The sequence below is a fragment of the Mya arenaria genome, chromosome 15 (assembly GCF_026914265.1).
Source record: "Mya arenaria isolate MELC-2E11 chromosome 15, ASM2691426v1".
Classification (NCBI taxonomy): domain Eukaryota; kingdom Metazoa; phylum Mollusca; class Bivalvia; order Myida; family Myidae; genus Mya; species Mya arenaria.
In genome coordinates this window covers 6,884,603-6,897,220 of record NC_069136.1, presented here as the reverse complement: position 1 = coordinate 6,897,220, position 12,618 = coordinate 6,884,603, and the positions used below count along the sequence as shown (strand labels likewise).

At 36.8% G+C, this 12,618-nt stretch overlaps 1 protein-coding gene across 2 annotated transcripts in view; it reads right to left on the bottom strand.

The window, feature by feature from the left end:
* Positions 1 to 12,618, bottom strand: part of LOC128219865 (mediator of RNA polymerase II transcription subunit 12-like protein) — a 51,912-nt gene that overhangs the window by 32,020 nt on the left and 7,274 nt on the right. For both annotated transcript variants that reach the window (XM_052927995.1, XM_052927996.1), the window contains exons 7-16: positions 10,547 to 10,657; positions 10,029 to 10,171; positions 9,168 to 9,279; positions 8,574 to 8,720; positions 8,213 to 8,312; positions 7,737 to 7,873; positions 4,496 to 4,627; positions 4,070 to 4,196; positions 2,992 to 3,206; positions 2,252 to 2,357 (exon numbers count right to left, since the gene is read on the bottom strand). In XM_052927995.1, coding sequence (XP_052783955.1) covers positions 2,252 to 2,357; positions 2,992 to 3,206; positions 4,070 to 4,196; positions 4,496 to 4,627; positions 7,737 to 7,873; positions 8,213 to 8,312; positions 8,574 to 8,720; positions 9,168 to 9,279; positions 10,029 to 10,171; positions 10,547 to 10,657 — 1,330 coding nt within the window. The remainder of the gene's footprint in view (positions 1 to 2,251; positions 2,358 to 2,991; positions 3,207 to 4,069; positions 4,197 to 4,495; positions 4,628 to 7,736; positions 7,874 to 8,212; positions 8,313 to 8,573; positions 8,721 to 9,167; positions 9,280 to 10,028; positions 10,172 to 10,546; positions 10,658 to 12,618) is intronic.

The following is a 12,618-nucleotide window of genomic DNA, read 5'->3' as shown; positions in this document are numbered from 1 at the left end:
GGCACATCAGTGCCTGTGCTCCACTGGCCAAAAGGTTCAAGCAAAGACCACCTAACGAACATTTTCGTCAAGTTTCATAGAAATACAATCATCAATTTTTGAGGAGAAGTTATTTAAAAAAATTTTTTACTTTAATAGCTCTGGCTGCCATGTTGTGCAGTGGACCGAAATGATTTGGGCAATTTGAGTAAAGGAGCACCAAACAAACATTTCTGTCAAGTTTTATCGAAAAAAGGTCATCGGTTTCGACGACAAGTCGTATAAAGTTTTTTTTATTTTTTAGCTCTGGCAGCCATGGTGTGCAGTGGACTGGAACCATTTAACAAATTTTGGTTAATGACCACCCAAGGAACATTTCTGTCAAGTTTCATCAAAATCTGATCATCGGTTAACATTTAATCTGAATAGATTATGAAGCAAATATCTAACCTGAACAAGAAATGACGAGATAGAATCGACTTGGTGTTTCACTTACACTTTTCGGCCATTTAAGTTACTAAAAATAGCTGTTTCATAAACTTTCAGAATGTCACTTAAACGAAAATTAATGTTCAGTCTATATATACTTTCCTATGTATAAATGTAAGGTTTTTAAATTGATCTTTTTGTGAGAACTTTATGCTTATATGTTTACTCATAAATTATTATTGTTTAAAAATTATTTAAAGATGCTATACGTGAAAAATTAAGACATTATTTTTTTTTCTATTAAAGGGAGGTAATTCAGTAGTAAAATGTAATCAAAGCTATTAAAGCATGGCATTTCTTTTCTAACCATGTTGATATTATTACAGTCTATTCAAGCAAGATGCCTTTTGTTTTTACATAGTACCCATAGGTTCTGAAAAACAAGGAGCACTATTCCCAACAGAAGGATGTCACTCCCTATCACTGCATGTGCATCATAATAAAGAAATGTTTACTCAAACTGCAAGCTGCTCAATTGAAATAGGTATTTACCTCAAGCATACAGTTTTATAATGTGGCAAAATAGTCGGACTACTAGATTGTCATTCGGACTAGTAAAATATGCCATTATGCTAGTCCAACTGGCTAGTAGGTTAAAATGTTTTTCGTGAAGACTGCGGACGAGAAGTCCTTAAAGGTTTTTCTATTTTTAACTCTCGCAGCCATGTTGTGCAGCGGACCGGAACCATTTGGGCAATTTTGGTTAAAGGGCATCCCGATGAACATTTATGTAAAGTTTCATCAAAATCTGATAATCGGTTTCTGAGAAGATGTAGTTTAACGTTTTTTTCTATTCTTAGCTCTGGTGCCCATGTTGTGCAGCAGACCAGAACTGTTTGGGCTATTTTGGTTAAGGACTACCCAAGTAACATTTCTGTCAAGTTTCATTGCAATACGATCATCGGTTTCTGAGGAGAAGTCGTTTAAAGGTTTTTCTATTTTTACCTCTGGGGGCCATCTTGTGCAGTGGACCGAAACCATTGAAGCAAATTTGATAAAGGACCATCCAAGGAACATTTCTATTAAGTTTCATCAAAATCTGATCATCGGTTTCTGAGAAGATGTTCTTTAAAGGTTTTTCTATTTTTTTGCCCTGGCAGCCAAGTTGTGCAGCGGACCGGAACCATTTGAGCAATTTTGGTTAAGGACCACCCAAGGAACAATTCTGTCAAGTTTCATCAAAATCTGCCTATCCGTTTCAGAGGAGATGTCGTTTAAAGATTTTGCTATTTTTAGCTGTGGCGGCCATATTGTGCAATGGACCAGAACCATTTGAGCAATTTTAATAAAGGACCACCCAAGGAACATTACTGTCAAGTTTCATCAAAATCTGCCGAACCGTTTCAGAGGAGATGTTGTTTAAAGATTTTGCTATTTTTTGCTCTGGCGGCCATATTGTGCAATGGACCGGAACCATTTGAGCAATTTTGGTAAAGGACCACCAAAGGAACATTCCTGTGAAGTTTTGTCAAAATCCGCTTATCAGTTTCAGAGGAGATGTCGTTTAAAGTAAAAGTTTACGCACACACGCACGCACGCACGCACGCACTCACGACGGACAATCTGTGACGACATAAGCTCCATGGCCTTCGGCCAGTGGAGCTAAAAATCTTTAAAAATAATGTTTTAGCCTAAATAGTGGCCTCTGCACCTACCAAAACCACACAAAGAAAAAGTACTTATAAATGTTTAATATATTCATTTCAAGTCAATGTTTCTTGAGAGATCTGTAAAATAACATTATATATTTTTCCTTTATTTCACTATGCAAAAAACCCATTACCAGGTCCAGGAGAGGTTCGAGGCTCGTCATTCACCGATCCAAAGAAACTGCTCAAGTCTGACTCCATCATTTGTATGTCCATATCCACCTTAATGTCATCCTGGTGCTGTAAAATATGGTATGTCACTGTAGTAAACTAAAATTATCACTAAAAAGGTCGCATACCCTCAAGTATGACCCCTTAATTTGTATGTCAATGTCAGCCCTTATTTTATCTTGGTGCTGTAAAAATAAGTATGATGATAGGTTAGCAATAGTTTAAGTGTTTCAAACCTGACTCCGTCATCTGTATGTGTATACATGTGTGTCCACGAGTACCTTAATGCCATCCTGATACTAAATATGTAGAAAAATTAAAAAGAGAAAAATGATCACTGAAGAGGATATATACCAAAAAAGGATGTTGCTCAGGTCAAACCAATTCAATTCAGAAACTGATCAGCCACATGAAATATGAGCTCATTTCTACAGGTGCTTGCAGAATTACACTGTAGAAAATCGATAGTACATCCACATTGCAAGAATGGGACATCACACATTCCACATTGGCAATCTCTATACTCTATCATAATGTGAAATCACACATTCGCCATTGGATACTTTTTTACTCTATACAAATAGGAAATCACACATTCCTCTTTGAAAATCTCTTTACTCTATGCAAATAGGAAATCACACATGTACCTACTAACTGGAAATCGAAACAAAAGCAAGCATGCTTCTTTCCTGTGAATTCATACCTCATGTTTGACACTTTCCACCTCACTCTTCATGCTGGCGAGGTCCATACTATCCATCATATTGGAAACAACCGTGGGAGCTTGGAGCATTTCCCCGCGAGAAATCAGGGTGCACATGTACGCATCGTGGGAGAAGACCTCGTGGCGTATGAGTTCAGAAAAAAGGTGGATCAGATTGGCAAATGCCTGCTGGTTTTCCTCACTGGCATTCTCGTCTAAAAAAATAAAATATTCAAAATGATTTGTACAAAAATTTTCAAGTTACTGTATTAATGTACTACTGATATTTAAAGGAGGGAAACTATTGCCTAAATACCACTCATAGCGATTCTTAAGCAGGAAATCTTCAGTGATTTTTTCTTTATATTATAACCATAATACCAGTTTGATTTTTTTTCCAGGAAATATACAGACTTGAACATCAAAAACAAAGAATATAAAGAAATGCCTAAATGGGAAGTGATTTATATACCCCTTACACACACACTGCTTGATACCAAGAAGAAATTACCATCTTAAATTATACAATTTAATATTTGAACTTCAATACAGAGCTTCATCCTTCTGGTATAGACTCAAGACAAAACATAAATTGAAACAAGCTTTATGAAGGACTTGTAATCCCAGCACAGTAAACACTTGAAATTTGAAACTTGTGCTCACGATGTTTAAGGCCTCCACCTTTAAGGTTAAAAGAAAGCCAGTAGTCACTATTTTGATTCAGACCTTTTACCCAGTCATTGAAATTAGTCTTTTGGATGAAAAAGCCTGAATTTGTATACTTTTTCTTGGAACCAAATTTTTTAACAAGTCCTGCCATATAAAATACAGAATTTTAACAAGGCCAGAAGGCATTTTACCAGTGCATGGCTTGCGAGCTTGTGTTAATTTAGACCACTGTTTACTCCATCAAATTTTATTGAATTTAACTTGATTTTGAAGACAGCTATATGCTGATATAAATCATTCTTGAGTCTGCTTCCTTGGTAGTAACCAGTACAAGGGACATTTTATAAGGTCAAAAGAACCCAAAACCATTTGGTGATAACAGACAAATTAGCCACAAGACCATTCTTACCTATAATGGGAGCCTTGTTGTCAAGGAAGTTCAACAGAAGTCCCTGGAACAAGGGCACACTGGGAGAAATCATCATGTCGGATCCTGCTGAGTCCTTCTCATCTGGAACATCCGCATCACTGTATTTCTGCAAATGGAGATTTAATACCGATATCATACAGACTGGAGTGTACCTTAGGCATTTTGATGTCCATATTACTTGCTACAAGCTGACTTACATTAAGTAGTCATATCTCTAATTACGAGCTGACTAAAATTGGGTATGTCATATTGCTATCTACAAGATGACTTACACTGGATATGTCGTATATGTGTTCTACTTTCAGATAAGCAGGGCCATTGCTTGTGTTGCATCAATTTAACATACAAAACATTTGTGAAGAACTTAAAATACAAAGAATCTAGAAGAAACAAATATCTCCATACCTCAGCCTTCAAATCTTGTTGCCTTTTTTCCAGTAGTTTAGCCACTACAACTGCCCTGTGGGCTCCATGTCTCTTCACACTGACTGCCCAGTCTATAAGCAGGGTTATGATTGGCTCATCACTGACCAATGGCTGCAAAGATAGAAGACATGAATTTTATTGGTTCAACTTTATAACTAGTGACTGCCCATCCTGTAAGCAGGGTTAAAATTGCATCATCACAACCAATGGTGTGAACTAAAGTTACAGTAATAGAACAAGAGCATCAAATGTGGGTGCAAATGCATGACTACTCTACAATTAATATAACCTGAGTAACTTACAAGTTGTTCTACCTGTGTGTATTGTCACTGGTTACATATGTAACATGTTTCATTTGAATATCTTGAAAACTGTTATACTGATGGATATGGACAAATCAGAAGTTTTTGCATGACAATGACAAAAGCTAAACAGGGGTTCCGTTAATGGACATACGGACGTATATTATGTCCGTTTTTCATCTTCATACGTCCAAAATTCCAACTCAAAACGTACAAATACTTCCAGTAAATTCAGTTTTACGTCCATTTTAAATTGCACGGACGTCGCATTCATCCTAAAAGTTGTGTATTGATTCATCAGATAAGACAGTTTAACTCCGCGGGTGTTTACAGAAGCCACATTTTATTTTATTTATTTTATTGATTTCCGCAATAGAGGGTGTATACAGCTTCACTGAAGCTGCTTCTGAGCGCTGATTGGTCGGTTTTGTTTATTTGGCTCCGCCTACAGTCTGATGATGGGTATTTTGACAAGCGGAATGAGTGAATGTGCGACATTTACATCCCAACACTGATGTCAACCGCTTACTCGACTTTCTACGCATGAGTGGAAAAGATGCAAAGTACCGAGACCTTCACTCAGACACTATACATGACAGAATAGCCTCCTACATGTGATTGATGAACAAATGAAAAGTGAACTAAATGACACCAAATACTATGGAATTATTATCGATGAAAGCACTGACTTGTCTGTTCATAAGAATCTAGTGATATACATCAGATATGTTAGCCCATCAGACATGACTGTGAAATCTGAACTTGTAGGGAATATAAGAATCAGTGATGGAACTGCAGGGACAATTGCAACGGAAGTGCAAAATAAGATTAAAACTCATGGACTATCAACTGGGAATCTAGTAGGACTTGGGAGTGATGGTGCATCAGTGATGTTTGGAAGTACAAGCGGAGTAGGTGTGAGGTTGGCCAAGGACTCGCCATATATGACGCACGTTCACTGTATAGCCCACAGACTTGCCCTCGCCTGCTTCGATGCATCAAAGGCCCTTCCATATGTACAGACCTACAGACAGATTTTGAAGAACCTGTACATCCATGTGAGTGTCTCAGGCATTTGAACATGTAAGCTTGAAGAAATGCAGAAGGTGATGGAAGAACCTAAACTGAAACTCAAGGATCCTATCAACATCCGCTGGCTCTCTATGGAGGATGCTGTGACCACTGTACACCGATGCTATGGCTCCAATCCAATGACGGGAAGAACACTGTGGGTGACTGTATTGCCAATGGACTACTGAAAGACATGCTGCACTACAAATTTCCTGCCTTTACAGCAATGCTCAGCGACATTCTTCAGACAATTGGCACACTCTCCAAGAAACTTCAAGCAGATGACCTGAACTTGAGTCAGCTTGCCCCCGAGGTTGAAAGTACTCTAGGGACACTCGAGGGACTGAAAGATGTTAATGGTGAAAAAATGAAGGAATTCTCAGACAATGTTGTAATGAATGGTAGTAGAGCATTTTATAAGGGCATTCCTCTGACACATGCAAACGAAAGTAAACAGGTAGAAAAACTCCGAGTGGACTATATAGACACTGTGACTAAGTGCATGTCAGAAAGATTAGGAAAACAGCCTCCTGTGCTTAAGGCATTCCAGTTGTATGAGCCTCTGAGCAATGAAACTCTGAGTAATGTGGACACAGACAAACTTATTTGTATTCTGTCAGACAAGTACAATGTCAGTAAGGACACACTCAAGCTGGAGTACTCTGGTGTACAAAAGCTATTGTCTGGATCATACAAAAGTCTCAGCTATGGGGATATGTGCAAAATGATACTTTTAAATTTCGCTGAAAACTACCCAGAGACATGTAAACTGTTGCGAATCTCCCTGTGCATTCCTGTGAGCAGTGTGCCATGTGAAAGGGGGTTCAGTCTCCAAAATAACATTAAAGTAAAAGGCCGAACATCTCTCACCCCAGACGCTCTACAAATCCTCATGCGACTCACCAAGGGACCCAGTGTTGAGGGATTTCCTTACGACAAAGCTGTTCAACACTGGAAAGCTGTAAAAAAACGTAGGCTTGGCAGCCTGTATGCTGCTGCGAAGGCAAACTGTTAATAATTACAATGTATCATGTGGCATATATCTTGAGTGTTGTTTGCTCATTTACATTTAATTCAGTGATATAATAAAGAAAAAAGACATTTAAGTGATGTAAAATGACTGTATTTGCTTTGTCAATTGTGGTAGTAATAGTGCTGATTCTTATGTTACCGGTATTCAAATGAAATATTGTTATATTTAGAAATCTTCAAGTAAATATATGTATTTTTATTTATCTAGTGATTTTGCATAATTTTGTGACATACTTGGCCAAATGAATGTAGCTTCTTTGTTAAGTGCTGATGCCATGTTATGATATTCATGTCCTATGTGTTTAATGATTTTCATATATCTGAGTATGCATAAAATATTTCTGTTAATAAATGAAAATTGAAATTTAGATGGTGTTCATTTGCTGTTCAAAACTATGTTATGAATAAAACAAAGTAACGATTATACTAACGTAACTAAGTATACTGATACTGACAGTCTAATGAAACCCAGCGCATTCGAATTTAAACTTCCTAAAAACCCCTGGCTATAACATTACCTCCCCGTTTCCCTTTTTTAACAGATGTACTAACAAGAGGGCTGTGGAGTTAATGCCAATATGCATCTGTTGTTTTTCCCCAGTTAACCAAGGAATATAAATCAATAATTATTAAAGCCAAAGCTATGGGCCTTTCTATTTATGTTTGAAATATCTCTGGCAATATGTGTATTTGAATATCTTGTATGTGTTTTAGTAATGGCCATGCTTTAAGCAAAACGATGCTAAGACTATGACAGTAACTCAACCTTTATCATTAAAAAACAGACAAGATAAAAATTGACGAGGAAAATATACCTCAGTTCCATCCTTTGGTGCATTTGCCATAAAGATCTTGTTGTAGAGAGATTCAAGACTGTTGTTGTTTTCAACACGGTCAAAATTGTGGCGATCGAGTGTGTCCAGGACGTTCAAAACCTTGCCCATTGTGTAACCTAAGAAAAGTAAGCATACTAATATGACAAAATAGCATATTTATAAGTTTGCTCATTGTAAATGTGTGAAATGCATGAGTTGTGTCCAAAAAGTTTGTAAACACTTGTAACATTCAAACTGATTTTACGTAATAATCCAAGAAATGAAATCATTACCATATATTGGTGTATATTAAGGTCAAAAGAATTTCACATCATTAGCATCTTTAAACACAGTAAAATATAATGACTATTTCACATAAGCAAGCATATATTTCATTTATCTTAAAAAGACAACCCCAATTCAATAAGTGAATCTTAACATATAAAACTTGACATGTCCCATGACATTGCACATACCAGTTGTTGACTGCTGACACTTGTCTGAGGACCATCTTACTTCCGCCGCTCGGCTTCGCAGTCGTATCTGGTGCTCCATAGCCCTGATCTGACCTCGGACCTGGAAAAAACACACACTGTGAAAGATGGTTCCATATTTTTTTAGAGTAAAGCTTTAAATAACAATGGAAAGAGTAATATATTTGTCTCATGTCCTGTTTGTTCTGCAAGGCTGGACACATGAGGGGCACATGGCAAATGGAGGGAACTGGCAGTGAAAGAGAGTGACTAAGCCCATCTCCTAGTTTCAGATAGGGAGGAAGAAAGGTTTTTGTTTTGTTTTTTTATTTTTGCAGGGGCGACGGACTTGAAGAATGCTCACCTGTTGATTCTGCTCAGCCTGCGGCATTGGAAGGCAGGAGGGTGCACAAGGCAGGTGATCCAGTGGAGACCCACAGTACGGCGAGTTACTCCGTCCATCTCCTAAGTTGTTCCAGATCAGAGCTGATGGGTTTGTCATTGTGATCACCTGTATAGATACAATTACAAGCTTTAACAATATGTTGAAAACATACGGTGATAAGTCAAGTCTTATTTTTGCAGCTGACAAACACAAAGACTATGAAAATGACTTTTCATTTTCTTTGTTAACTGATGTTGGAGTTAAATATTCCCACAAACAAATGGTTCTGTTTTGTGACTAAAATGAAATGAAACTTTCATTTTTGTAGTGTTACTAATCACTGGTCTGCACGATGCTACACTTAAGTAATCTTTTGTTGTTGGGAAACCCGAGTACCAGGAGGAATCCTACTTGTCCAGCTTGGTGACTACAAACTAAACTCACTAGTGTCCAGGCAGGGAATTGAACCTGGGACACCTGGGTGAGAAGCAAGTGTGCTAACCGCTAGGCTAGCCTGACAATCCGAATAAAAGTTCAATAAAATACAAACTAGTAACACAAGTATCAGTTTACCTGAACACAGGTGCAGAGGGCAAAGATCACAGCTCTATGGTGTGGACAGCCACTGAACTCGGCAAAGATGGCTGCCAAAGGATTTTGATGGACCAATTGTTGGCTGTTTTGTCTGCAGTAGTACATAATAAAGCATAATAAAGCATTGATTCATTTTGCTGAGCACCCCACAACCTATATTCATTGTTTTACACCAAAGACCCATTATTCTAAAACATGTGTTTCAGCAGGTGTAATGTTATAAGTTGTACCTGTACAAAACTATGCTTGGGCCTCTCAGACTTGCACAGTACCTATGATTCAGAAATATGCAAGGGACACATTCAGCAGATTTAAAAAAATGAATCACAGATAAAGTAAATTTCAAATACAGAACATAGAATTTTGAACTGCGTAATTATTTTTACCTTTAATGCAAATCTTGACATGGAAATTAGTTTTGTTTAACACATGTGGACATTGTTCCAGGTTATATGTGCATGAAGCAACCCACAAAATCTATGAATTATGTTAAAAGTAAGATCTTAAGTTTGGTATGCACCAAATAGCATAATCATCTTAATGAGCATTCAAAAATAAAGAAGTTATAGGCCGAAATTGAACCTGCATAAAAACACTCAAACCCCCCCCCACCATATATTTTTTTTTCCAAATTTTAAAAGTTCATTTTTATATTCTTCTAGAGTTTTTTTGCTTTTTGCCAAACCACTAGGTTTTAAATGTTTGACACCATTACCAATTCATCAGCAATTATTTGCAAATTAATACTTTGCTTGGATTAAAAACTTTAACCTTGTCATAATTCACAAAAAAAGGCAAATATTAAAACCTTGGGAAACAGTATATTGTAATAATCTTTACGTGTTAGCACTAGCATTAAGCATGGGAGATTGGGTCCTGGGCGAGGTAGACCCTGCATCATTACACATCTGGTTCAGCCTGCGGCCAGCTACATATGCCAGGCGACGTGACACCTGCGCTGATAGAGTAATTTCATCCAGGTACTGAAACGAACATGGGAATTGCAAATTTGACCAGGACACTAAAGATTGCTGATTGATCCTAAAATGAAATTCAAAACGTTAAGTAATTTGACTACATGTTGTAGGTTTTAAATTCAAGTCCAGACAGATTAAAGAATAGAAATCAAATTTAGCCACATAACAGTGTTGAATTTTTCAAATAAATGCAATGCTTAAACAAAAGCAGTGATCAATGTTAAATGAAGTAACCAGACACACTCATGTGAGTTTGAGCTTGAAAGAACAAGACTTTTGTTTACATATTCAGACCTATGGGTTATAATCATATAATGATATGAAACAGAATATACAGAAATTTTGCTTGTACAAGGAAATCTGATAAAGCTTGTTACATACCATCATGATCTCCTTAAGTATAAGTTTAAGAATGGTATCGTCGACTTGCTTGGACTTCTCCAAACCCTCGATGATCCAGGAGAGAAACTCATGGCGGTCCAACAAACCCTCCTAAAGCAGAAAGTGGTAAAGTGACATATTTTAAGTAGTTAGGCCTAAAAAAATGAAAATAACATTCTTATATATGGCCTAATAAAAAAATAAAATAAAAAAAGCCTACCTACCCTAGCTATTTTTGAAAAGAATGTAACCCTAACCAAACAAATTTTTTTAGGCCTTATATACTCTCTTAAATAATGATTTTAAAAATTAACTGACTTCTGGCAGGCCACATTTCTTTAGTCAACTACATTCATTGGATTTCCCAATATTTATACTGGTTTGGTGAATTAAGCAAGGCTTCATAACCATCTTGGGTTTTTTCCAAAACATACCCTTTTTTATTACAAAACTTGTATCATACATGTACCTTCAACACAACACTTGCATCATACATGTATCTTCAGTACAACACTTTCATCATACATGTATCTTCAGTACAACACTTGCATCATACATGTATCTTCGGTACAACACTTGCATCATACATGTATCTTCGGTACAACACTTGCATCTTATATGTATCTTCGGTACAACACTTGCATCTTATATATCTTCAGTACAACACTTGCATCATACATGAATCTTCAGTACAACACTTGCATCATACATGTATCTTCAGTACAACACTTTCATCATACATGTATCTTCAGTACAACACTTGCATCATACATGTATCTTCAGTACAACACTTGCATCTTACATGAATCTTCAGTACAACACTTGCATCATACATGTATCTTCAGTACAACACTTTCATCATACATGTATCTTCGGTACAACACTTGCATCATACATGTATCTTCAGTACAACACTTGCATCATACATGTATCTTCAGTACAACACTTTCATCATACATGTATCTTCAGTACAACACTTGCATCATACATGTATCTTCAGTACAACACTTGCATCATACATGTATCTTCAGTACAACACTTGCATCATACATGTATCTTCAGTACAACACTTGCATCATACATGTATCTTCAGTACAACACTTGCATCATACATGTATCTTCAGTACAACACTTTCATCATACATGTATCTTCAGTACAACACTTGCATCTTACATGTATCTTCAGTACAACACTTGCATCATACATGTATCTTCAGTACAACACTTGCATCATACATGTATCTTCAGTACAACACTTTCATCATACATGAATCTTCAGTACAACACTTGCATCATACATGTATCTTCAGTACAACACTTTCATCATACATGAATCTTCAGTACAACACTTGCATCATACATGTATCTTCAGTACAACACTTTCATCATACATATATCTTCAGTACAACACTTGCATCATACATGTATCTTCGGTACAACACTTGCATCATACATGTATCTTCGGTACAACACTTGCATCATACATGTATCTTCGGTACAACACTTTCATCATACATGTATCTTCAGTACAACACTTGCATCATACATGTATCTTCAGTACAACACTTGCATCATACATGTATCTTCAGTACAACACTTGCATCATACATGTATCTTCGGTACAACACTTTCATCATACATGTATCTTCGGTACAACACTTTCATCATACATGTATCTTCGGTACAACACTTGCATCATACATGTATCTTCGGTACAACACTTGCATCATACATGTATCTTCGGTACAACACTTGCATCATACATGTATCTTCAGTACAACACTTGCATCATACATGTATCTTCAGTACAACACTTGCATCATACATGTATCTTCAGTACAACACTTGCATCATACATGTATCTTCAGTACAACACTTGCATCATACATGTATCTTCGGTACAACACTTGCATCATACATGTATCTTCGGTACAACACTTGCATCATACATGTATCTTCGGTACAACACTTGCATCATACATGTATCTTCGGTACAACACTTGCATCATACATGTATCTTCGGTACAACACTTGCATCATACATGTATCTTCAGTACAACACTTGCATCATA